Source organism: Fukomys damarensis, unplaced genomic scaffold, assembly GCF_012274545.1.
Source record: "Fukomys damarensis isolate Sample0158 unplaced genomic scaffold, DMR_v1.0_HiC HiC_scaffold_13, whole genome shotgun sequence".
NCBI classification, from domain to species: Eukaryota; Metazoa; Chordata; class Mammalia; order Rodentia; family Bathyergidae; genus Fukomys; species Fukomys damarensis.
In genome coordinates, this window is record NW_022900925.1 from 33,066,738 (window position 1) to 33,089,739 (window position 23,002).

At 44.2% G+C, this 23,002-nt stretch overlaps 1 protein-coding gene and 1 non-coding gene across 5 annotated transcripts in view; one reads left to right on the forward strand and one right to left on the reverse strand.

The window, feature by feature from the left end:
* Positions 1–23,002, forward strand: part of LOC104859522 (C-Jun-amino-terminal kinase-interacting protein 4) — a 52,620-nt gene that overhangs the window by 10,803 nt on the left and 18,815 nt on the right. For 2 of the 4 annotated variants that reach the window (XM_010620173.3, XM_010620175.3), the window contains exons 3-15: positions 1,678–1,885; positions 2,345–2,444; positions 6,863–6,984; positions 13,411–13,468; positions 14,182–14,334; positions 14,713–14,764; positions 16,168–16,298; positions 16,767–16,823; positions 17,706–17,879; positions 18,832–18,961; positions 19,739–19,828; positions 19,991–20,158; positions 20,573–20,744. In XM_010620173.3, the coding sequence (XP_010618475.1) occupies positions 1,678–1,885; positions 2,345–2,444; positions 6,863–6,984; positions 13,411–13,468; positions 14,182–14,334; positions 14,713–14,764; positions 16,168–16,298; positions 16,767–16,823; positions 17,706–17,879; positions 18,832–18,961; positions 19,739–19,828; positions 19,991–20,158; positions 20,573–20,744 (1,615 nt within the window). Of the gene's footprint in view, positions 1–1,677; positions 1,886–2,344; positions 2,445–6,862; positions 6,985–10,995; positions 11,008–12,357; positions 12,373–13,410; positions 13,469–14,181; positions 14,335–14,712; positions 14,765–16,167; positions 16,299–16,766; positions 16,824–17,705; positions 17,880–18,831; positions 18,962–19,738; positions 19,829–19,990; positions 20,159–20,572; positions 20,745–23,002 lie in introns of all 4 variants that reach the window. The other 2 variants (XM_010620172.3, XM_010620174.3) reach the window with 2 other exon arrangements.
* On the reverse strand, positions 13,807–13,916 carry LOC117285956. The gene has a single exon (XR_004517074.1). It is a non-coding gene; the product is annotated as a small nucleolar RNA SNORD22 (small nucleolar RNA).

Genomic DNA, 23,002 nt, shown 5'->3' on the forward strand with positions numbered 1-23,002 from the left:
TTTGGGTTTTTTTTTTTTTTTTTTTTTTTGTTTGTACGGGGATTGAACTCTGGACCTTGCACTTGAGAGACAGGTGGCAGAACCTTGCTTTTTAATAGCCAAAAATACTGGGTCTGGGTATTTAGCTCAGTGGTGCCACCACCTGCCTAGCAAGTACAAGGTTCTGTTTCGAGCCCCGGTACTCTCCTCCCTAAATACTGGGATGGGGCATGGTGGCTCACACCTATAATCCCAGCACTTAGGAGGATGAGGCAGGAGGATCTCTGTGCGTTTGAGGCCAGCCTGAGCTACATAGTGAGTTCAAAGCCATCCTGGACTACATAGCAAGATCCTATCTCAAAAAGAAAAACAGCAGAACCTGGGCTGTGAGTGTAGCTGAATGGCGGGCGGAGAGCTTGCCAGGCAGGGTTGGGGCCTCATTGCAGCCTCCAGCGTCACAGAGAGAAAACTGATTGATACTTTGACCCAGTGCTCTGTACCAGAAATGTCATAGTGTGCAGAGCCCCAATATTTTACAAAGTAGGGTTAAAAATTTCTTCCAAAAAGTGTTATTAAATTTCAGAATTTTTAATAATACTAAAAAATATAGTGAAAATAAATGGTTAACAATAATGAGAATCCAGAATAAAAGCTCAGCTATGCCAGCGGTAATTGCTCTCAGGCCTAGTGCACATGGCGTCGACTGGTAACTGAGGGGTGGATGTGGTGGTCATTTCCACAGTACACACATTTGTGCAAACATCCCATCGTTTTGCGTACCTTACCGGCACGCCACCCTTATTCCTCCTTATGCCTCGTACATGCAGTCCTGTTGCCACCTAGATGCATCTTACCCTCCAGCAGGTGTCCGGAGCTCTGGCTCGCAGTGTTTCTTTGGGTTTGTGCCTGGCCTGGGGTCCAGCACCGTGGGAATTCCTCGGGAAGAGCATGGTGGGCCCAGAGCTTGGGACTCTCAGGCCAGAGTTGTGAATCAAAGGTTAAGAAGCACTGACTCAGAGACTCAGAGAGGAAGACGTGGGCATGAAATGCTAAGGTGATGTGTGTTACAGCACTGGCTCTTGTGTGGGGCTGGTTGCTTGTAATTTTGTCTTCGCCTTCGTGCCGTGTACAGTCTTTAAATCTAAAGGCTGACAAACTTTGCAGTCCCTTACTGCTCTGTTTAGCCTACTGCAGATGTAGTTGGGTTTAGGAAAACACCACATTGGAACATACACTGTAGTTGTCCCTAACGGAACCCTTTTATTTTCTTTTCTTTTTCTTTTTTTTTTTCTTTTTTGGTGCTGAGGATTGAACTTGGGTCCTTCTGCTTACAAGGCAGGCCACCGAATTGCTGAGCTAAATCCCTGGCCCTAGAACCCTTTATGTTCTATAACAGTGAACATCTGTTTAGAAAAATCTCATCTTTCTCTGGAGAAATAAACTACTTAAATATTCTTGGTTATTTGCAAATAATCCAAAGAGATTATTTATTGGCAATCAGTGAGTATTACGTTTTTGGTTTTGGTTTTGATTTTTAATAGTATTTTCTCCTAGCAAGCTCCCCACTCAAGGAATTGAACCCCAGGCCTTGCACATGCTAAATATGCATCCTACAATACACCCTGGCCCCTAACTCCGTTTGGAAGTGGCTTAGAATACATTGCTCAGTTAAATGCTCCCTTTAATTTTTATTTGCAGGATGAACTTTCTGACGTTAGCCAAGGTGGCTCTAAAGCTACTACTCCCGCATCAACAGCGAATTCCGACGTGGCAGCCATTCCCCCCGATACTCCCCTGAAGGAAGAGAGTGACGGGTTGGCCAGGGGCTCAGACACCCCAACTAAGTTAGAGCTGAGCCAGCACATCGAGGTGCAGGTCGCGCAGGAGACTAGGAATGTGTCCACAGGTGAGTGGCAGCTCTCACATCCTAGCTCCAGACTCGGGAAACCAGTGTGCTGGGCGTGAGGTGTCTGCCCACCTGAGATGCTTACAGTAGGTAGATAATGCGCTGTGTTCCAGGGTGGGCAAGCTTAAAAGGTGCAATGATTTAAAGTGCTTGAAAAATTTGGGGGGCTGGAAGGTTAGAGAGTTTACAAGGCAGGAGCGCGATCCTTCTCTGTCCCCCACAAGTAGGAATGAAAGAGTGCCTGGGATAGACTGCCCTGTGTGTCCGAGAAACACAAACGAAGCCTTTTCTAAGTTACTTCCTGGTTTTTGATACTGAATGTACGACACTAACCCTGTTTCCTAGAGCACGCTCTGACATCTTTTAAATATTCAAAGATGCAGCCATTAAAGCAACAGGATTTTCCTATTAGGGCGCTGTGATGGGCGTATTGTTTAGCTCACCATGTCCTTCTTTTAGGCTGTGCTGAAAATGAAGACAAGTCGGAAGTTCAAGCGATTATTGAATCCACTCCTGAGTTGGATATGGACAAAGATCTCAGTGGATACAAAGGTTCGAGGTACTGGAATGTTCAAGTGTGACATCTTTCTTTTCTTTTCTGACTCCCATAAGCCTTCTGCTTTCTGGTCTTTGACTAGACAAGATCAGTCCATATGTTTTGCTGAGGAAATATCAATATAATATTCCATTTTCTGTTCTCAAACCTGGATAGTATGCATGGTTTCACTTGTTTGTGAAATGTTACCTGCAGGTGTTGGGGGAGTGTGGGAAGAGGTGTCTTAGGGCTCGGTGCTGCTTTAACAATACCCAGACTGGGTAATTCACGGAGAGAGGGAAGGTGGAGCGCGGCGCCCTCAAGTGGCAGAGGCCACGCGCTGTGGAGGCCGCTGTGTGCAGGGCTCAGCACACCTCAGGCAGCACCCAGGGTTGGAGGAGACACAGTGGGGCCATAGGAGATGGGGAAAGGACAGCCGAGGGGTATCCCCTACTTCCTGCAACTTGAGGAAACAAGGGTGTCAAGGGAGGTAACGGTCTGAACAGCTTGCTTCCTTCCCCAGATCCAGGGGAAGAGAAGATGAACTTCTCCGTCAGAGCTGTCGGGATCTCATTGTTAAGAGGAATCTCATCTCAGTACTGTTTTTTTGGTTTTGTTTTGTTTTTTTTTTTGGTACTGGGGATCGAACTCAGGACCTTGTGCTTGAGAGGCAGGCGGTGGCACCGCTGAACTAAATCCCTGGCCCCTTCTCGGTACTATTTTACAGCAAGGCTGTTTGTTTAGTAGTAGGCAGGAGTGGTCAGGTAGCATCTTAATCAAGGTTATGAAATATGGTGATGTTCAGGAAGTTCAGATAAGAGCTATCGATTTCAGAAAAAGAAAAAGAAAAAAACTGTTATTTTCTTCAAATATATTCCTCAAATTTTATCTTTTAATTCATTCGTAACTGCCACAAGAATACATGCCACTTGTTAACCTGGGCGAAACATCGCACAGTATGTCATAGTGGCTGGAAACATGAGCCCTAGCAGGGCCTGGTGGTGCACACTTGTAATTCCAGCTACCTGGGTGGCTGAGGCAGGAGGATCACAAGTTTGAGGGCATACTAGGCAACTAAATCGAGACCCTATCTGAAAAAAATGTTGGTTTTTGTTTTTTTGTTTTTTTTAAAAAAGAGGACTGGGGGAGCTGGGGATTTTGCTCAGTGGTTCTACCGCCTGCCTCGCAAGCGCAAGGAACCAAGTTCGATCCTGGTACCAAAAAAAAAGAGGACTGGGGGTGTAGTGTAGCTCAGTGGTAGAGCACTTGCTCCACAGTGAGGCTTCGTGGGTTTGAGTTTTACCTGGATTTCTTTTGATACAACCTCAGACAGTTGTGAGAATTAAATGAATCACTGTACGCGTAACCGTTGGCGCTGTGCCTCGTCCATAAACGTTAACAAACATGGTTTTTGTCATCATCATGTTATAGCACTTGATTATAATAGCAACCCTGTGAGGTGGACATCTTTATTCTCTCTTTACAGATAAAGAGATTGTGAAAAAGTTTAGTAAGATCATCATCAAGCTAGTGAAGGGAGGAGCAAAAAAAAGTATAAGATGTGGAATTTACTCTTTACTCATCCTGCCCTAAGCCCAGGAGATGAAGGTGCTTATTCATGGTTTGTGTGCCCTTTGGTCATTTTGAACTTCTTTTAAAAAACATAAATATAGGCCGGGGATTCAGCTCAGTGGTGCAGTCGCCTGCCTCGCAACCATAAGGTCCTGAGTTTGATCTCGGGCACAAAACAAACAAATAAATACAAACACAAGTAATATTCTTTTGTTTGCTTGTTTGGTACCGGGGATCAAACTTGGGCCCTTGCACTTAGAAGGCAGGTGGCAGAGCCATTGATTGAGCCAAATCCCCGGCCCATAAATAATATTCTTGTTAAGCTGTCTCCTGTTGTAGCCGAGCGATAGTGAAAATCAGAAGTGTGAAGGTAGCACCGTGGTCCTCCATCCCTGGCTCCCACTCCAGCAGTGGCCGTCACTTCCTCTTCCCTCTGGTGCTGTCTGCTGTGCCACTTTCCCTCCTTTGCTCAGTTGAGGTTATGTATTTATTTATGTATGTATTTGCGGTACTGGGGATAGAACTCTAGACCTTGTGCTTGTGAGGCAGGCACCGTGGCACACACCCCCGGCCCTAGATTTGAGGAAATGAAACCCCAGTGCTCTCCCAGGGTGCAGCGTTGGCCTCTTACCCGTGTGTGGAGTGTGGGAGCCACTCGGCCTCCCTTCCTGTGGTCACGGGTGGAGCCTGGCTGTGGTGTTGGTGTCGCCTCCTTTCATCCTCACAGTCTAGAGTGCTAGGATTATAAGTCTGCTCCACCAGTCCTGGCTATAGGTTCTTTTTCCTTTTCTTGGTGTTCTTTTTTATTTATTCTTTGTTTTTTTTGTTTGTTTGTTTTTAGACAGGGTTTTGATGTGTAGCCCAGGCTGGGTTTGAGCTCCTAGTGATCCTCCTGCTTCATCCTCCCAAGTGCTGGGAGTATAGGCAGGAGCCGCCATGCCCTGAGGATATTGGTTGGTTTTTTTGTTTTTTGTTTTTTGTTTTTCATTTTGCTGCACTTCTGTAGGTGCAACATTTATTCCTAAAGAAGTTGGTTTGATTCTGTGCTGCTGCTGCTGCTGCCTGCATTATTTCTTGCATTTAGTGCCTCCCTTGCATCCATGTGGTTTGGGTATTTTTTTCAACTCGATCTTTTAAATGTCTGATGCTCTGTGACCACTTTGCATTTCCTTAGGTGAGTAGTGTGGAGTGAGCGTGGCTTCCACTGAGAGGGACGGTGCTGGACCGGCAGGGCTCAGGGTTCTGGCCGTCATGTCCCAGCCTCTCTACAGCTGCTGACATATTCACACCCTTTGTCTTTCATGAATTCTGGCATTGTTTCGACCTCCTTAAGCCTTAGGTTCAGCTTTCTCTGGTTTGTTAATTCAGCTTCTACTGTTTGCCCATGTTTCGCATCTTACAGAATTTTGTCCACATTTTATCTGCTTTTAAAACATTTATTATTTTATGATTTTTGAGAGGTTCTCACTAAGTCACTAAGTTGTTCAGGCTGGACTCAAGCTTGTTATCCTCTTGACTCAGCCTCCCAGAGTGCTGGGATTTCAGTTGTGCACCACCGCACCTTGCTCCCTTTTAATTTCTTAACTATCATCATCTCAGGCTTCTGAATTATTAGGTATAAATGACTGTGTTCAGTCCACTATATTTAACTGGAAATCCTGCAGTTTTTGTTGTTGTTGTTTTGGTTTGGTTTTCTGAAACAAGGTCTCACTCTGCATGCAGTTCAGGCTAGCCTTGAACTCCATGGAGATCCTCCTGCCCTGCCTCAGCTTACTGAGTGCTGAGATTGCTTCTATTTGGATGTTTTAACTGTAAAGTTGAAATTTTGACTTTATATGTATATCCGTAACTTATCTCACTGGTTTTGTATTACTAATCACTTAGATCATTTCGACTTTTTGCCACAATAAAAATGCTGTCCTGGCTATCTTTGCACACATAGATAATCTTCTTAGGACAGGGTTTCTGTGGGAGAGTTTTGGTCATGAGTTTTGGATCAGTTTTAATAGATCATGTCAAATTACTCTTAAAAAAGCCTTGAGCCGGGATGTAGCTAAGTGGTTTCCACTTCCTGCCTCACAAGGCCAAGGTCACGAGTTCAATCCCAGGTACAGAAAAAGAAAAATAGCCTTACTAGTTTATTCTGGACAGCATGTAACATGGCAGCTAAGATCACGGATTCTGAGGCTGGAGTGCCTGAGTTTGAATCCTGCCTCTTTCACTCAGTCACTGAATGATCTTAGCAGGTTCCTTAGCCTCCCAGTTTCCTTACTGGTGGAGCTGGGGCAGCAACAAGCAGGGCAGAGATGGAACAGGTGATCTGTGGGCCGTGCTCAAGCAACGCTGGCTCTCGGCAGAAGCGCCCGTCGTTTGCTTTATCACCTGTCTCTGTGGGATTTCATGGGAATTTCTTAAGAAACCTTTTGAAATCTTTTTATGTTGTGCAGTAAATATAAATGATAGTAAGAAATCTGTATGTTGTTTAGCCCGTTATATTAAAAAACGCTGTCAAAAATGTCTTTGTTTCACAACTCATTTCTAATAATACTATACCTTTCTTTTGCATGAAGCATTTTAATTATTAACAGAGCACTTACACTTAGTATAATTTTGAATAATTTCTTCCTATTTCACAATATCTTTTACCCATTTTGGTACTTACAGATTAGCAATTGAAATTATATTCTTTTAAGATCATGATATACAGTGTATTTACCCTTGAGATTCTCTATTTCTGTTATGAAAAATTATTTTTTCATAGAACTGTTTGTATATTTTCTTTATTAATATCTACTTGTATTACATTAAAACAAACATTTTTAAAAAGTCTCTGCAACTTGTTTACTTGCTTTTGTTGTTTTTGTGCGTAGCACTCCCACCAAAGGCATAGAGAACAAAGCTTTCGATCGCAACACAGAATCCCTCTTTGAAGAGCTGTCTTCCGCTGGCTCTGGCCTCATTGGAGATGTGGACGAAGGCGCGGATTTACTAGGTATGGCAGCCCACCCGGAGAAGGATCACACTGTTTAAAATTTCTTTAACAATCTATTTGGAAGTGCCTTTACAGTGGCTCCATGCCGAGGGTACAAGATTTTTTCTCTTTGGAAATTACCGAGCACGTGTTTTTTGAGGTCTAGGTGGATAGGCCTGAAACTGAATGGCACTGAAATTTGGGTTTTGAATTCGTATAACACAGTTCACCGAGCTGCTGCACCAGGAACATACATTACACAGAAGGAACGAGGTGCCGTGCATGCGTGTGTGTTGGGGTGCATGAGTGTAGACGCTATTTCCTGGCTTCTCTGAGTTTCAGGGGTTTCTGCAGATCTCAGTAAGTACTTGTAACACTGGATTCTGCTGAGCTTTCGCAGTGTCGTGTCTCTCCGTGAAGTCATTTTAGAGCGGCTGGGAGCGGCGGCGAAGCCCTGGCCACAGTCCTCAGTTGCCCCCTCCTCCGGCGTGTGTCAGTGAGCAGGTAGCTTGCACACTGCACGACTGCTTTTGGTTCTTCCTGATTTGTCTGGTGACTTTTGCCGATCAGCTTACCCTTCCGGCCCTCGTCTCTGTGTATAAACGAGAGGCTGTGGGTCGTAGGTCAAGTCCCGCTGACCTTCGCATGCTGGAAAGTACAGACCCCACACGCACTCGCCTGTGCCCAGTGACTTTGAAGACTGAGCAGTTTGCAGCAGTGATTACGGAGCCCCAGACATTCCTTGAGTGGCCTTTCCGGGAAAGGTCCCCACCCTGCTCCAGATGACCTCTAGGGCCCTGTTCAGCAGTAATCACGATTCTAACTCATGTGAATTGGCTTTGATGGGCCTTCCTTAAAGTTTAAGGCTTTATAAAATTTAAAAACTATGCACAGTTTGAAAATTTGTTGCTTTAGAATAAATATTGAGCTACAAAAAACACTGTATCTGGAATTATAACAGCGCACACTGTTCTCAGAGTACTGTTGTCAGTTCTTATAAATACAGACTGTAGTGACCTTGAATTGATGTGCATAAATTTACTGATTGCCGTTTATGTTCTTGACATTGTGAAGTATTTCTTTAATAAACCACAAACTGGGTTGGGGATGTAGCTCAGTGGTACCACACCTGCTTCACAAGTGCAAGGTCCTGAGTTCAATCCCTGGTACCAAAAAAAAAAAAAAAATCCCACAAATCTGTCCAGATGTAGTGTTGCAAGCCTATAATCCCAGCACTCAGGAGGCTGAGGCAGGAGGATTACTATGAGTTCCAGACGAGTTTGGACTACATAGTGAGTATAAGGCCAGCCTGGACTACATACACAGTGAGACTCTGTCTCAAAAAACTAAAGAAAGGGAGAAGCTAACACATCAGCCACGTTTGTATACATCTGTAATCCTCACACTGGGAGGCTGAGGTAGGAGGATTTCAAGTTCTAGCCCAGCCTAGGCAACTAGCAACTTAGTGAGACCCATCTCAAAAAGGCTTGGGGATACAGGTCAGTTAGGAGGCACTGTGCTCAATCCCTAGTACAAAAAAGACTCAATGACGGAATTGAAGGGCAGGTGCAAAAGATGTTAGAGTAAAATGTTAGTAAAATTTTTAAAATTCATAGTCAGATCTACATGCAATGAAATTGACTGTTTTTGGTGTTTGTCTGTTTTTTGGTACAACTTTTGAGCTTTGACAAATGCAAAGTTGTGCAGCCCCCCCATCAGTGTGCTTCACACTCCCACTTCCTGCCTGGTACCTCTTTGTATTTATTAATTAAGATGAAGTACTTCTCAATATGATTTGTATGCTGTTTCCCTGTAACTCTTGTAGGCTGGTGGTAACCCAGTAGTTTTTCCTATAAAGAATTAAGCCACATAGTACTTAAAAATACTTGTGACCTTTTAGTAAAATTTAGTACTGGTGTTCTAAAGTCAGAAAATTAAGCATATTACATGGATTAAATTCAGAGTCCTGATTCCTTGGCTTCCTTCACATGGTGGAGGTAAGGGGCAGACTGTAGGCCCTGTCTTTCCAGACATGAGTTCCGTGTGCATCTCTGCAGCACTGCAGGTTCGATGTTTTCTAAACAGGTACACTGCCCACTTCTCTGACTCAGCATTCATTTCCTGCTTACCACTCTGTCACTGTACAACTCTGGCTCCAGGGTTAAATATGTTTTAATCGTTGTTCACCAACTCATTACCTAGAGACTCTTTCCTGGCTTTAACAGTGTGAAGGCGGTGACCCCAGCAGTTAGTCCTTTATCTTGATCGCCCCCACCCTGTGACTTCCTGATTCTCCTCAGCCTCTTCTGTTTCAGCCAGTGGCTGCCGGGCTGTGTCCTAGAACGTGTACATTTTACATCTGTCCATCAGCTCTTGAGATTTATTTTTCCCCCCTGCAGTCAGCTTAAGTATTTTTGCTTCATTATCTCCACTAACTTCTTCTCCTTAGATGCATATAAAAGAAAACACTCCGGACTTCCCGTGGCCCTGCCACCTCTCCCGCGTCCGTCCCCTCTCTGCCCTGCACTGGGCACTGATCTGTGCTTGTGACCCTCAGCGGGCACCGCGCTGTCCTTGCGGAAAGTGCACCCGGTTACCCCGCAGGGCCCTAGGTCCGCTTGCCCTCCCCAGTCCTCACCTTGCCCAGAACAGCCTCTTGGGTGCCATGTCCTGGTCATTTTGCAGGACTTCTCGAAAGCATTGTCTTCAAATCTGCCCTCGTAGGCTTCCTTTGTTGCCTCTGCAGATGCATTTCCTCAACTGGGTGCTCCTGCCAGGCCTAGGCCTGCTTCTTCACTTGGGAAATTATATTTGCTCTCTTTCTTGATTTTTATGCTTAATTGTAATTCTGACCTCCATTGTGGATCTTTTTCTGGAGTACCAGACTGTTATTTCCAAACGACCTAGTAACCCCCTCTTCACAGATGATTTTTGTAAGGCTCTGCTTCTGAAGTCCTGGAGCTGGCCTGTCCCCTCCCAGCCCAGCCTGGCCCAGGCTTGTCTGCATTTACCCTCCTCTCCTCTGCCTCCGAGACAAGTCCTGCGGGGATTCCGCCTGGTCCCCTAGCACAGCCTAGTTGTCCTCTGTGATTACAGCGCTCCTCAGACTTCACTGTGGCTCTCTGTGACAGTGTGCCAGGATGGACCTCGTTCTGTGTGGCCAGGACAGCTGGCACTTTAGCACAGACAGCAGCTGTGTCAGGGGTTGTGAAGTAGCCCTTATAGTTTGGCTTCACCTCTGTGACTCTTCACCTTTGAGATCAAAAGTTCTTCACAGGGAGTTTTTAAGAAAGCAGTGTAGCCTTGGAGAGATGTACACTTTTCCACACATTGGCGCAGCCTTTCTCTGGAGTTGACTGAGTGTTCAGAATCCTGTCTGGACCTAGGTCAAGAGGCAGTGCTAAAATCCAAATGGCATTCTGTGGTTTAAAAACCTACCAGGCAGGTTTTTTGGGTTTTTTTTTTTTTTTTTCTCCCTTGATTTTAGTAGGTAAAGTCTCCAAACATATTTGACCTGTTTTTTTTTAGGTTGGCCTTGAACTCACTATGTAGCCCAGGCTGGCCTTGGACTCCTGGTGATCCTCCTGCCTCAGCCTGCTGAGTGCGGGGATTACAGGTGTGCGCCACGGCTCCCAGCATAGTCCTGACTAGAGATGAGACCATATCAAATTGTATTTTTCTCATAGTTACAATAATTTACTTTTTACTGATACATTTCAAAATGAAAATTTTGGATAATCCTCTGTCGTATCTTAAATTACAGTCTCTTTAAAGCAAACTTCATCAACAATCTATAAATTTAATGTGAACTTTAGAAACTGTTGCAAGATATGTTCTCATTAGTACATACTTCAATTTTTCTTGTTCATACAGTGGTATTTATACTTCATTGTGTCTACTTAATGGTTTCTCTACATTGTTTCGATTTCTTTTTATACTTGCTCTCTCATTTTAAAATAAACAAGTTTAGCTCTTGCTTTCTGAAAACTAATTGAGATTCTCACTCATTTTTCTCTTGGGCTGCTTCCCCAGGGGAATATTCTGGTGTGTATGCTTTTAAATACTTTCCCGTTACTGCCTTAAGCTAGGTGTTCTTGGCTGCTATTCTCATTTTACGCTTTCTCATCATTTTTTTTCTGCTCAGTGATTTTTTTGCCCTGCATACATTTTCAGCTTTTACGCTTATCTAAATGCTTTGAGAGTTTATAGCAATCCTGCCTATTATGTGAACTTTTTCAACCAGGCTGAGCTTTCTTTTATCCCTATAGCTTCATTGCAACATTGACAGTAATGTTTAAAGGAAATGTCTTGGCAAAAATCATTTTGGAGCTGGAATTTGGAAATTTGTTTGGTTTCTTTCCCCCCCAAAATTTGTAGTGAATACATAGATAGTTGAATAAGCTACTACTTCTGATATTTGAGAAAATTGTTATATATACAAAATATCAGTCCATAGTATAGCATTGAATTTTTAGCGTTTCTAGCTTGGTTGGCTTTGTCCTAGTATTTAAAAATCATTTAGAATATTGCCTTTTTATAATAAAAGGACATGTTAACTCCTTTGCCTTAACCAGTTTTCTTTAGAAGTATTTTCTTGAAGTATTACTTTTCCCTTTGTATGTCATTTTCCGACATGAGTTCATAATTTCTTGGGATGAGTGAGGGTCGCTTTGGTTTTGTTTTACTTTTTTAAAAAATATTCTCTAATGTGTTACTTCATTTCTTATGAGAAGCAAATTAAATAATTTTATTTTCCCTAAAGACTACTATCTTGAATCTTGCACTGTGTGCTCTGTCTTAGAGCACATGTTAAAGTATTAAACACAGCTGGCATGGTGGTTGGTGTACACTTGTAATCCCAGCACTCTGGGAGGATGAGGCAGGAGAATCCCAAGTTCATGCCCAGCCTGGGCACCTTAGTGACTTTGACTTAACAAAACCCTGTCTTAAAATAAAAAATGTAAGGACTGGGGATATAACTCAAGTATCACGGCTTTGAATTCAGTCTCTAGTACAGTCCTGCCTAATAATAATAATAATAGTGTCTGTCCCGTGACAACTGAATGTTACCGTTTCATAGATAATACTTTGTAGGAAACTTTGTATTACTGATATGAGATTTTTTCAACCTGATTATGTTAAAATGTCTCACAAAAAAAGAATTGGTAAAGTATTTTTTTAGCCGTGTGTGAGAACATCCTCATCAATGAAGGAAATCATCTTTATTTCTGTCTGTTGTACATCATTATGCATTAAGTCCTAACGTTGTGATTCCAGATATTTTCATATTGTGCGTAGAACTTTATAGATTAATGACCTACTTTCATGCTGTTTCTTACATAAAACATTTCTTGTTCTTTGTTTTTGCTTTACATGGAATGCATGGGCTTTAAGACCATAATTTCTTTGGTAAGGTTTCATCTGCCTTGGGCTTCTGTCCTTCTTTAGCTTTGTGTCTGCCTGTTCTTTATTAATGAGATCTAATATTTGAGCAGAAGGTACAGTATCAGCTGTAATTTGGAAACAGTTTTTGATCCTTACTAATGCTATGTTTTCCTCCCTAGATAATGCTACTTGTTAGAATATTTGGTGGAATAATTTTCACCCTTTTGAAGTTTTATTTATAGAAACAAACACAGACTAACAGGTGTAATAAATTATTTTAGGGTGGGGAATCTACCTCAGTGGTTCCACCACTTGCCTTGCAAGATCAAGGACCAGACTTTGATCCTGAAACCTAAATAAATAAAGTTTTTAAAAAGTGTGGTAATGCACACTTGTAGTCCTGGCTAGTTGGGAGGCTGACGCAGGAAGATTGCAAATTCAAGTCCAGCTTGGTCAGTGTCACAAACCCTGGTCAGGGATGTGGCTCCGTGTGCACCACATCTGCCTGACAAGTACAAGGTCCTGAGTTCAATCCCCAGGACTGAAAATATAAATAAATAAATAAATAAATAAATAAATAAATAAATATTTATTTTTTAAAAAATAAAAAAGGGCTGAGGATGTCTCGCTGAGAAGCCCTGGGATTACTACCGGTACTGAGGAGAAAAAAAAATGGTCAATAAAATCTTTAGTTTTGTTTTATGATGAATAATTATTTATAATTTTATCTTCCATACAAGTATGTCAAATGAAGTTAGAGACAAAATAAGATTACTGAGAGGACAGAAAATAATAAAATAGCCGGGTGTGGTGGTGCACGCCTGTCATCCCAGCACTCGGGAGGCTGAGGCGAGAGGATCGCTGTGAGTTCAAGACCAACCTGGACTACATAGTGAGTTCCAGGTCAGTCTCAACTACGTAGTGAGACCCTGTCTCAAAAAACCAAAAAAAAAAAAAAGAGAGAGAGAAAGAGAAAGAAAATAATAAAATAAGAATATGAGTATAGCTTGTATATAATTTTTGATAAATTTGTTTTCAAGGTCGTTATTTTTCTTTTGATAGGAATGGGTCGTGAAGTTGAGAATCTTATCCTAGAAAATACACAACTTTTGGAAACCAAGTAAGTGTAAAATAATAACAAGGAACAAACGAGTTTTGTGAGCCGAGTCCACCGCGCTTCCTCAGCTTCCTCTTGGCCAGCAGATGGTGCAGCCTTAGGCCCTGGAGAGCGTGGAGGTGAGGTCTGAGGGAGTAGGGCCTCAGGAATGTCACTGTCACCGCGCCCACGCCCACTGGGCCCAGAGGAACTGGGTCTCAACTTTGTCTTCAGTTTTTTTCTAGATCAGATGATTTCCACATTGGTTATTAAAGATAATATCTCTTCAGAACTTGCAACAATAGTAGCCCTAGAATGCTTTTTTTTTTAATATCTTTTTCTTTCTTGCCTGAAGAACTCTGACCCCTCGCACAGCTCCTCCTGGAGCAGACGTCCCCTCTGCCCCGCCAGCCCCAGCGGTTCGCCTTCCCAGGCTCTGGGGCTCAGACGGGAGGATGTGTCTCCTCTGGGAAAGATTGCTTGCTCTTAAGCGTACTCGGACTGATTCTGACTGTCTATTGGTGGTCTGTCGCGTCCCATCCACTCTCTGCAGGTGGGAAGGGTACAAACCTGGCCATTTTGTGTCCTTCCCACCTTTATCTACAAACATCACAGGTAGAGTGACTTGCAGTAGTCGGCTCTCTGGCTTTGTAATCACGCCGTTCCCTTAGCCTACAAAGGAACGAGCCGAAAGGTGGAAAGAATGTTTGTAAGACGCACTTGGCTGTGTCTCTCAGAAACGCTTTGAACGTGGTGAAGAATGACCTGATAGCCAAAGTGGACGAGCTGACGTGTGAGAAGGACGTGCTGCAGGGGGAGCTGGAGGCCGTGAAGCAGGCCAAGCTGAAGCTGGAGGAGAAGAACAGAGAGTTGGAAGAGGAGCTCAGGAAGTAAGTGTCGGCTGTGCGGCTCTAAGCAGGCCGACTTGGCCAGGGTGCGCAAGGGGCTCTGGAGGCGGCCTTCGGGTAGGGCCGGAGCTGCCGGGCGTGAGCCGGTGCCGGGCCGTGTCCGGCCTGTCACGCAGATGTCGCCATTGTTTGTGTCTGCCTTGATGAGAGAAGAAAACGGTTTGTGTTCTTTTCCTTTAGAGCTGTCTTTTTGTTTTTTGTGGGGAGTGCTGGGATGTTTTTCCAAACCGGGCACAGCTTTCTACACTTTTAGAAACAGAAAGGCCTTTCTTTAGTGGTAGTTACTGTGCGCCTGCCCTTTCATTATTTGAAATGTTGAACTCAATTCAAATAACATGTTTTGTTTTTTTTCCCCACTAGAGCTCGTGCCGAGGCTGAAGATGCAAGGCAGAAAGCGAAAGATGATGATGAGGTAAGTTCGCACTTCGGGTGTTTGTCCTTACTGTGTCTTGCTATCTTAGGGAAACCGTGCTAATTAAACTCCGAATATACAGGTAGCAGCGTAGAGACCCAGCAATTAGGAGACAGGGCGGATACCCACACGTTTTCCCCTGTGGCTCTGTGTCCCAGTTCGAGGACCAACAGGATGTTTGGGGGTGGTTGTTTGATACTTATTTTGTCTTAAATCTTGAGTTAGAAATATGAGAGCCCCCAAATTAAACTGTTCACTAGTATTTAACATAAGAGGATGAGGTCCCAAACTTTAGTTCTAGTGAGTTAACCCCTCACACCTGGGTACGTAAAAGTGAAGAATAAATGTCAGCGACCTCGTGATTCTCTCGGCAGCCAGAGTATCGTTCTGTCAACCTGTGCTTTCACATCAGAGGTCAGACTAGTGATGCATGGGTGTGTTGGACACAATGACCACTGGTGCCCCTTTGGGGCGCTCTGAGGTTTGAATACATGACTTGATACATGCAGAAGATGTGTGTCATGATCCATAAGTTCATACTGTAATCTGCCACCCGGTTTTGGGGGGTGGGGGAGGCTGTACTGGGGTTAACCCAGGGCCCCTACCACTGAGCTGTCTTTGAGACGGGATCACCCTGCGTCACCCAGGCCAGGCCCAAACACGCCGTGCTCCTGACGCAGACACGCACTCACGCACATGCGTGCACACACACCCCGAAGCATCCTGTGTTGTTTTTATGCTCCCTGCTTTGGGTAATCCTGGAGATTGCCCTTTTCACTCAGCAGCCTGTTTTCCAGGTTCCCCGGTACTGTCGTGCAGTGCTGTGCTCCATCCCAGTACCCCATTATAGGAATAGTCTTCACTTTGGCCACTGCCTGTTCCTGTGGAGGTGACTGGCAGCTTCTTTATTGCCACAAACAATACTGTAGCTGAGATTTTATTATATGTGCAGCCTTAGAAGCAAGTTTTTCCGGGGTGTGCTCCTAGTAGCAGGGCTGCCATGCGTGGAATTGGGGCCCTCTGGTATTTGTCGTTAACTTTTTATTTGAAGTAAGGGCCTTGTTCTGTTGGAGGAGCACAGAGGAGGAGGGCTGCTGAGGACTAAGCTCAGCTCCTTTCTCACTGTCCATCCCAAGCCCCCCAGCATTTTTTTTTTTTTTTTCTTTAAGGAAAGGTCTCTAAGTTGCTAAATTCCCCGGGCTGAGCTCAAACTTGGAATCCTGCCTCAGCCTCCCAGAGTGCTGGGGTTAGAGGAATGCGCCACCACATCCAGTTTAAGGCCATTTTTCTTTGAGCCATTTTAGAAATGAAGGCGTGTTTAAAAATGTAAAGGTTTGCCTTGAGTCTGATTAACACCGAAACGGACCTGAGCCCCCGTTTGATCTGCTGCCCTCTTGCTGTAGAGTGATATCCCCACAGCCCAGAGGAAGCGGTTCACGCGGGTGGAGATGGCCCGCGTGCTCATGGAGAGGAACCAGTACAAAGAGAGACTGATGGAGCTCCAAGAGGCTGTTCGATGGACAGAGATGATTCGGTTCGTATGAGGGGTCCCTGGCCCAGCAGTGCGCCGGCACCATTCCTGTGTTTACTGGGAAGACTTTGTAAAGTAGCATTTGAGAGGGGTGTTCTTGAGGGCTTCATTAAATAATGACTAAGTGCTTGGGTTACAAAGAGCTTCTGCCTGCGTTGTAAGTGCAAGGTTCTGAGTTCGATTCCCAGCACCAAAAAAATTAAATGGAAAATGTTTAGATATCAGTATGAAGTCATGTTGACTGTCTGTCCAACATGGATGATATTTTCCACGAGTAAACTGAGCTCTTTGAGGGAAGGGTAGTGTTTTATTTATCTTAGCAGCATTATTAGCTTTAGCAGACCAGTTGACCTAGTTGGTGAAAGTAACTACTTGCTGATTTAATTATTAGCACCTCCCTGCATCCTGTGAATGCTTTGTCCTTTGTTCTTCAGACAGAAAGCTGATAGCTCTGTTCTTTTCTCAATGCAGGGCATCACGAGAAAATCCAGCCATGCAGGAAAAAAAAAGGTCAAGCATCTGGCAGTTGTAAGTACTTGAAGGACATTAGTACTTTGAGACAAGACATGGTCAGTTTTTAAAAACAGAGTAAATAGCTAAATTGAAATTTTTCTCTGTCATATATAGTATGCCTGCTCGGTAAGCCTGTTCTTGAAGCATAAAAAATGTCCTGTCGTAAGCTGCATTGTGTTGGGCATGCGTTTGGAATCCTCTGCTAAATTAACATAAGGGAGATTACTTAGAACATTGGCCATTACCTGCATCCACATTAACTAAGTTACTGACTCACTGGTCGGGTGTTGGTAAAGAAGTTGACAAAGTGAAGATGAGAAATCTAGCATGTGCGAGGTTGGGTTAGAATGTATGCAGTGAAGTTGAATTATGCTCATGCCCGAAGTTCTTTATGTTTACAGAGATGAAAACTTACCCTTTTTCTGGTGCACCTGCTATTTAATGAAAGCAACAATTAAAAAAATAAACGGGGACGGGAAAGGAACTTGACTTGCGCTTGCTGAGAAAGTGTGCAGGCCCTGCGTGCACTCAGATCACCAGGGCTGCGGCGGCCCTGGCCTGCTGCTTGGCACTGGCTCTCGTGAGACCAAGGAGCTGCTCAGGGGCCGTTTGGTTCAGGCCGTTCAGTAGGGGGAGTTTCCAGTACTCGAGAGCTTCTCCCTTTCATTTCTGCAATTGCTAATGAAAGGACAGGCACCCAGCTTCCGGTCTTTTCTCTCCTGATGTTAGTGTCGGAGTTTGGCTGGGAGTTGCTGCTCGGGCTCCAGTATGTAACACAAAGCTGTTTCTGCCAGGTTCTCACTGACTGCTTGCAAAAAAGCATGTGGAATTTTCATGGAAGATAATGGGTTGCTTTCACAGGTCATGTGATAGACACACACACTTTTTTCTTTGTAGTTTCAGCCGACTTTTCAGCTCCTCAAGTAACACAACCAAAAAGCCCGAGCCCCCCGTTAACCTGAAGTACAATGCACCCACCTCTCACGTGACCCCCTCTGTCAAGAAAAGAAGCAGCACCTTGTCACAGCTCCCTGGGGACAAGTCCAAAGCCTTCGATTTCCTGAGTGAAGAGTGAGTGTGTTCCAGACAGTGGTCAGGGCCAAAAGAAGTTCGCAGTTGAGAATTGTCTTGGCCCCTACCAGGCCTCTCGTGGGATTGAGATGAATCCATAAGCTAGGGCTGTGACTTGGCTCCTTTAAGTACCCTCTCACGGTTCATACATGTTCTTCCTCCTGACTGCTCCTCGTTGGGTACGCACGTGTGGACAAACTAACTGGAGGGGTCCCAGTTTCCCTGCCTGAAAAATGAGCGTAACCCGTCTCAAAGGTGCTGGGACTGCATCGTATCTCTGAAGTGCCTAACGTGTGGGTAGATTTAACCTGCTGGTCTACACAGCAAGTCACCTCCCAAAAATTTAAATGGCCAAAAGAAAAGGAAAATATTTTCAGAATTATTTTTATATTCTGAGTCAATTTGCATTTTTATCTTCTGCAACAAGTTAGTGGGATTTAAAGTTGAACCTATATTATCTTCATAAGCAGATACTGATTTACTGATCTTTTAGCCACTTCTAAGCCCATTCCTGGCATTAGAAAATTCTCAGTAAATATTTGTTGAATGAACAAAAAATGGAGAGCCAACCTGTGAGACTTTCTGCCTTTCATGCTTATAAACCTGATAGGTATCGGATGTCGAAGAGTTCAGTTTAATATGACGTGCTGCCTACTCACTGTTAGCGCTTTACTGCACAAACACAGACCGGCTTTAGCACCTGTGTGTGTGTCTGTGTCTGTCTGTCTATCTGCTGGTGGTAGTGCTGGGGATTAAACCCTGGATCCCAGGGTGCACACCAGGAAGTATAACAATTTTTATAGAGCAGTTGTAGTGTGAGCAAACAAATTTGGAATCACGTAATTTTTGTTTTTTCTTTGCTGTGTTAGCAAGAGAAGGGAGATATAGATCAAACTCAGGACCTTGTACTTGCAAGGCTGAGCTAAATCCCCGGCCCCGCTTTTCCCTTTAGAACCGAAGCTAGTTTAGCTTCACGCAGAGAGCAGAAGAGAGAGCAGTACCGGCAGGTAAAGGCGCATGTGCAAAAAGAGGATGGTCGTGTGCAGGCGTTTGGCTGGAGTCTGCCTCAGAAGTACAAACAGGTAACGTGCAAATGTGCCAAGTGAGAGGATTGAGTGTGTGTGGGTGTGAAGAATTTGAAAAATGTATCCCAACCTGCGTGTTTTAGGCTGTGTGGACTGGGCCCACGTGTGGGAAGTGCTGAGTCTGGTGGTCTCCATGCTGTTCCTAGAGCTCATGTGAAATGCTTCAGGGGCCTGAGACCCAAGGGAGGGGCCTCTGGGGCACCCGAGTTTGTGGGACTTTACCTTCCCTTTCTGCCTTAATCAGAAGAGTTCTGCTTTAATGTCTGCATTTAATGTTTTATTTTTTAAAAAAATAATTATAAAAAGCCATTGGCATACAGTGTTTAAAACAGTTCACTAGGGCTGGGGATTTAGCTCAGTGGTTCTGGCGCCTGCTTCGCAAGTGCAGAGACCCAAGTTCGATCCCCAGTACCAAAAAAACTAACTAAAGGTTAGTTCGGGCCTTTAGGAACTTTACCCCATCTCCTCCTTACCCTGCACCTCTAAATATGCAGCACATTTGTGTGCAAACCTGCACACGTGTGTATGAGTCAGTGCCTCTCTTCTGAACTCCACTCCTACCCTATTTATTTGCTCTAATTGCTACTTGATTGCTTACTTTCAAATTAGAATAACAAAATCAATCCCAAGTACTGAAAACAAATTACAAAGTCGAACAATTTGATTTCATGGAGCAAACATGGTAAGAGTAGTGCTTGCCTGTGTTTCAGTGCTCCTGAAGGAAGTTCGCTTCCGGTGAGGCTTTCCAATTTGTGTGTTCCCTTCCATTATTAGGTGACCAATGGCCAAGGGGAAAACAAGATGAAAAATTTACCTGTGCCTGTCTATCTCCGACCTCTTGATGAAAAAGATGCATCCATGAAGGTAAGCTCCTTGTGAAGCTAAGGAGACAGATAGGCCTCAAACTCTGGGGAGAATTTTTTTCTTCCCTAAAACCAAAAAAGTTTAAGAAAACTTATGAAAAGTTCTAAACATTTTTGGAGAGAAAGTGAAATAACAACGCCTTTTCTCCCCCTACCTGAGAAGCTGTGGTGTGCGGTTGGAGTTAACTTATCTGGTGGGAAGACCAGGGACGGCGGGTCTGTCGTTGGAGCAAGTGTGTTTTACAAGGATGTTGCGGGTTTGGATACGGAAGGCAGTAAACAGCGGAGTGCGTCTCAGAGCAGTTTGGATAAGTTAGACCAGGAACTTAAGGTGAGGCCGCGTGCTACCACTGGACCTCCTCCTTCCCAGAGTTTGGTTAGCTCCTTGGTCCAGCATTTACTTCTGGGCCCAAGTTCTAATGGAAATCCCTAGGCCCTTGCTTATTCTCCCCAGCTACCCTTTTAAATCGTGTTACTGAGGTGTGATTTACACACGCAGTCAAGTGTACACTTGAAAGGGCTGTGCTTCAGAGAAGCTCGCCGCGTGTGCTCTCCCAGGTGGTAACCGGGATGTAGACGTTACCGTCCCCGATCTGCCATGGCCACTGGTTTTTAACCCATCAGTCAGTACTGAGGAGTCGTACTTTTAGTTCTCCAAATAATCTAAATTTGAGATAGCACTACCATGAATATTTGTTCACGTGCATGATTTTAGCCACTCGTTTTCCTAACTTTGCCTGTGCAGGAACAGCAGAAGGAGTTAAAAACTCATGAAGAATTATCCAGTCAGGTGTGGATCTGCACCAGCACCCACTCAGCGACAAAAGTGATCATCATCGATGCCATCCAGCCTGGCAACATCCTGGACAGCTTCACCGTGTGCAACTCGCATGTCCTGTGCATCGCCAGCGTCCCGGGTAAGGGAGCCGGGCGGCGGCAGGGAGGTTGGTCCTGGACCCGCACTTGTGCACGTTCTAGTTGAGCAAGAGCACAAGTGAACACAGCCATGGATACATACGGTATTCTCAAATAGTGAAGAAAATAAAACAAGGGTAGTTTGAAAAGATAACTGGGAGGCAGAACAAGGAGCTGTTCAGATTGATTAATAAAGCAAGGTCTCCAAAAGTGCTGAGTCAGATAGCTGGTACTTAAAAATTAAAGGAGATTGGGCTGGGGATTTAGCTCTGGTTCCTCCACCTGCCTCAAGTTCCAGATCCCGAGTTTGATCTCAGGTACCAAAAAAAAAAAAAAAATTAAAGGGGATTGTTGTGTCTGCACGGAAGGGAATATCACTCAGACATTAAAAGGGGTGAAGTGTGTCACAGGGTGTGCGCGTATGTGTGGTGAGAGATCTGTACTGTTAACTTTGGTGTGTGTAGCACTGCACTGTTGATGGGAGGTGAGAGTTGTGACATGGGCTTTGGAAACATTATACTCAGTGGAAGAAAAAAACAGAGGAAAAGGGGCAGGTGTCGCACGATCCCACTGCTGTGAGACGTGTAGACTGGGGAGCTTCATGGAGACAGGAGGGCGGGGTCAGCAGGGGCTGCCTAAGAGGTGAGGAGAAGTCAGTGTGGAGTGGATGCTGAATCTCTGAGTGAGGGACGGGCAGTTTGGGGACGAGGAGATAGCTGTGCACTGTGGCTGTGGTGCCCCTGAATCACACACCTCAGAGCGGTACGTTTTATGTGATATATAAAAATTTTAATATAAATTGTTTCCAGGATATTGTTTAGAAGTGTTTGGAGTGCTGATTTGGTGTTCTTGAAATTTCTGTTCCTTGTCATGGAAGTATTTTATTTCCCCATCAATTTTGAAAGATAGTTTTGTAGGATACATCAGTCTAGGTTGGAGGTTGTTTTCTTTTAGGTCTTGAAATACCTCGCTCCAGGCTCTCCTTGACTTGAGGGTTTGTGTTGAAAAGTCTGCTGTGATTCTGATGGGCTTTCCTTTGCATGTGCTTGTTTCTTTTCTCTAACTGCTTATAGTATTTTGTTCTTCTTTTGGGTTTCTGGGATCTTGATTATTATATGTCTAGGTGTAGATTTTTTTGTTTGTTTGTTTTTTGAAACAGGGTCTCACTATGTAGTTGAGTCTGACCTGGAACTCACTATGTAGCCCAGGCTGGTCTCGAACTCACAGCAGTCCTCCTGCCTCAGCCTCCCGAGTGCTGGGATTACAGGTGTGTGCCACCATGCATGGCTCTGTGGAGTTTTTAATCTCCTGGATATCTGTTTGAATCTGTTTTGTGGATTCCATTTTTTTCCTCTGCTGGGCATTCATGGTTTCCATCATGGTTCATGGTTTATGGTCCTGAGCTCATTTATTTTTTATCCATCTCTGTTCTAGAGTCTCTAATAATTTCTTTCAGTCTTCTCACCATCTCTGTGGTTATCTGAGAAATTATATCTGTTTTGAATTTTTCTAGAGCCTTATTTATCTGGTTTTTTTCCTTCCTGTGCTTTCGGTTCAGGTTGTCCAGATGGCTGACCGTCAGACTTTTTCACCTCATTTCCCCAGTTTACCTTTGGTGAGGTGGAAGTAGGTGTTTGTGTCTTATTTAAATACCTTTTCATTTCCATTTTTGTCCTTGGAACTGTCCTTGGTTTAATTCCTGGTTAATACTTCGATCTTCCAGATATAGCTGGTCTTCAGGTTTTGATTCTCTAATGACTCTGAGACAATCTCACGTTCTTTATTCCAGGGAGGACAACTGATTAGATCAATCACAACACCTTAGCCCAAGTGATACATCAGCAACACAGAAGCATCAAGCACAGCTTAGAAAATGACAGTTTGTGGTAGTTATTGATCTATCACCTTTAACCATGTAAATGAAATAAAAATCAAGGACCAGCCCAAAATATGTTTATAGTGAATAAACTCTTCAGTGTAGCAACTTTACCCTTCAGAATGGGGATTTAGAAGGAGTTGGGGAGGGAGGGATAGATAGGATAGAGAAAAGTTAGAAGTGAGGTCAGAGGACACAGATCACACAAACTCTATAGGGAGCTGTTGAAGAGAAGAGGAGAAGACAGAACAAAATATTCCCAAGAACAGAACAAACTAACAACAATAGGGAGGCTAGAGACTGTAATCGCTTTCTTTTAAAACAAGCGTGGTGGTGTGGTGTGCCTTTATCGCGGATCTTCACTTTTCCAGTGGGCTTCAGTTT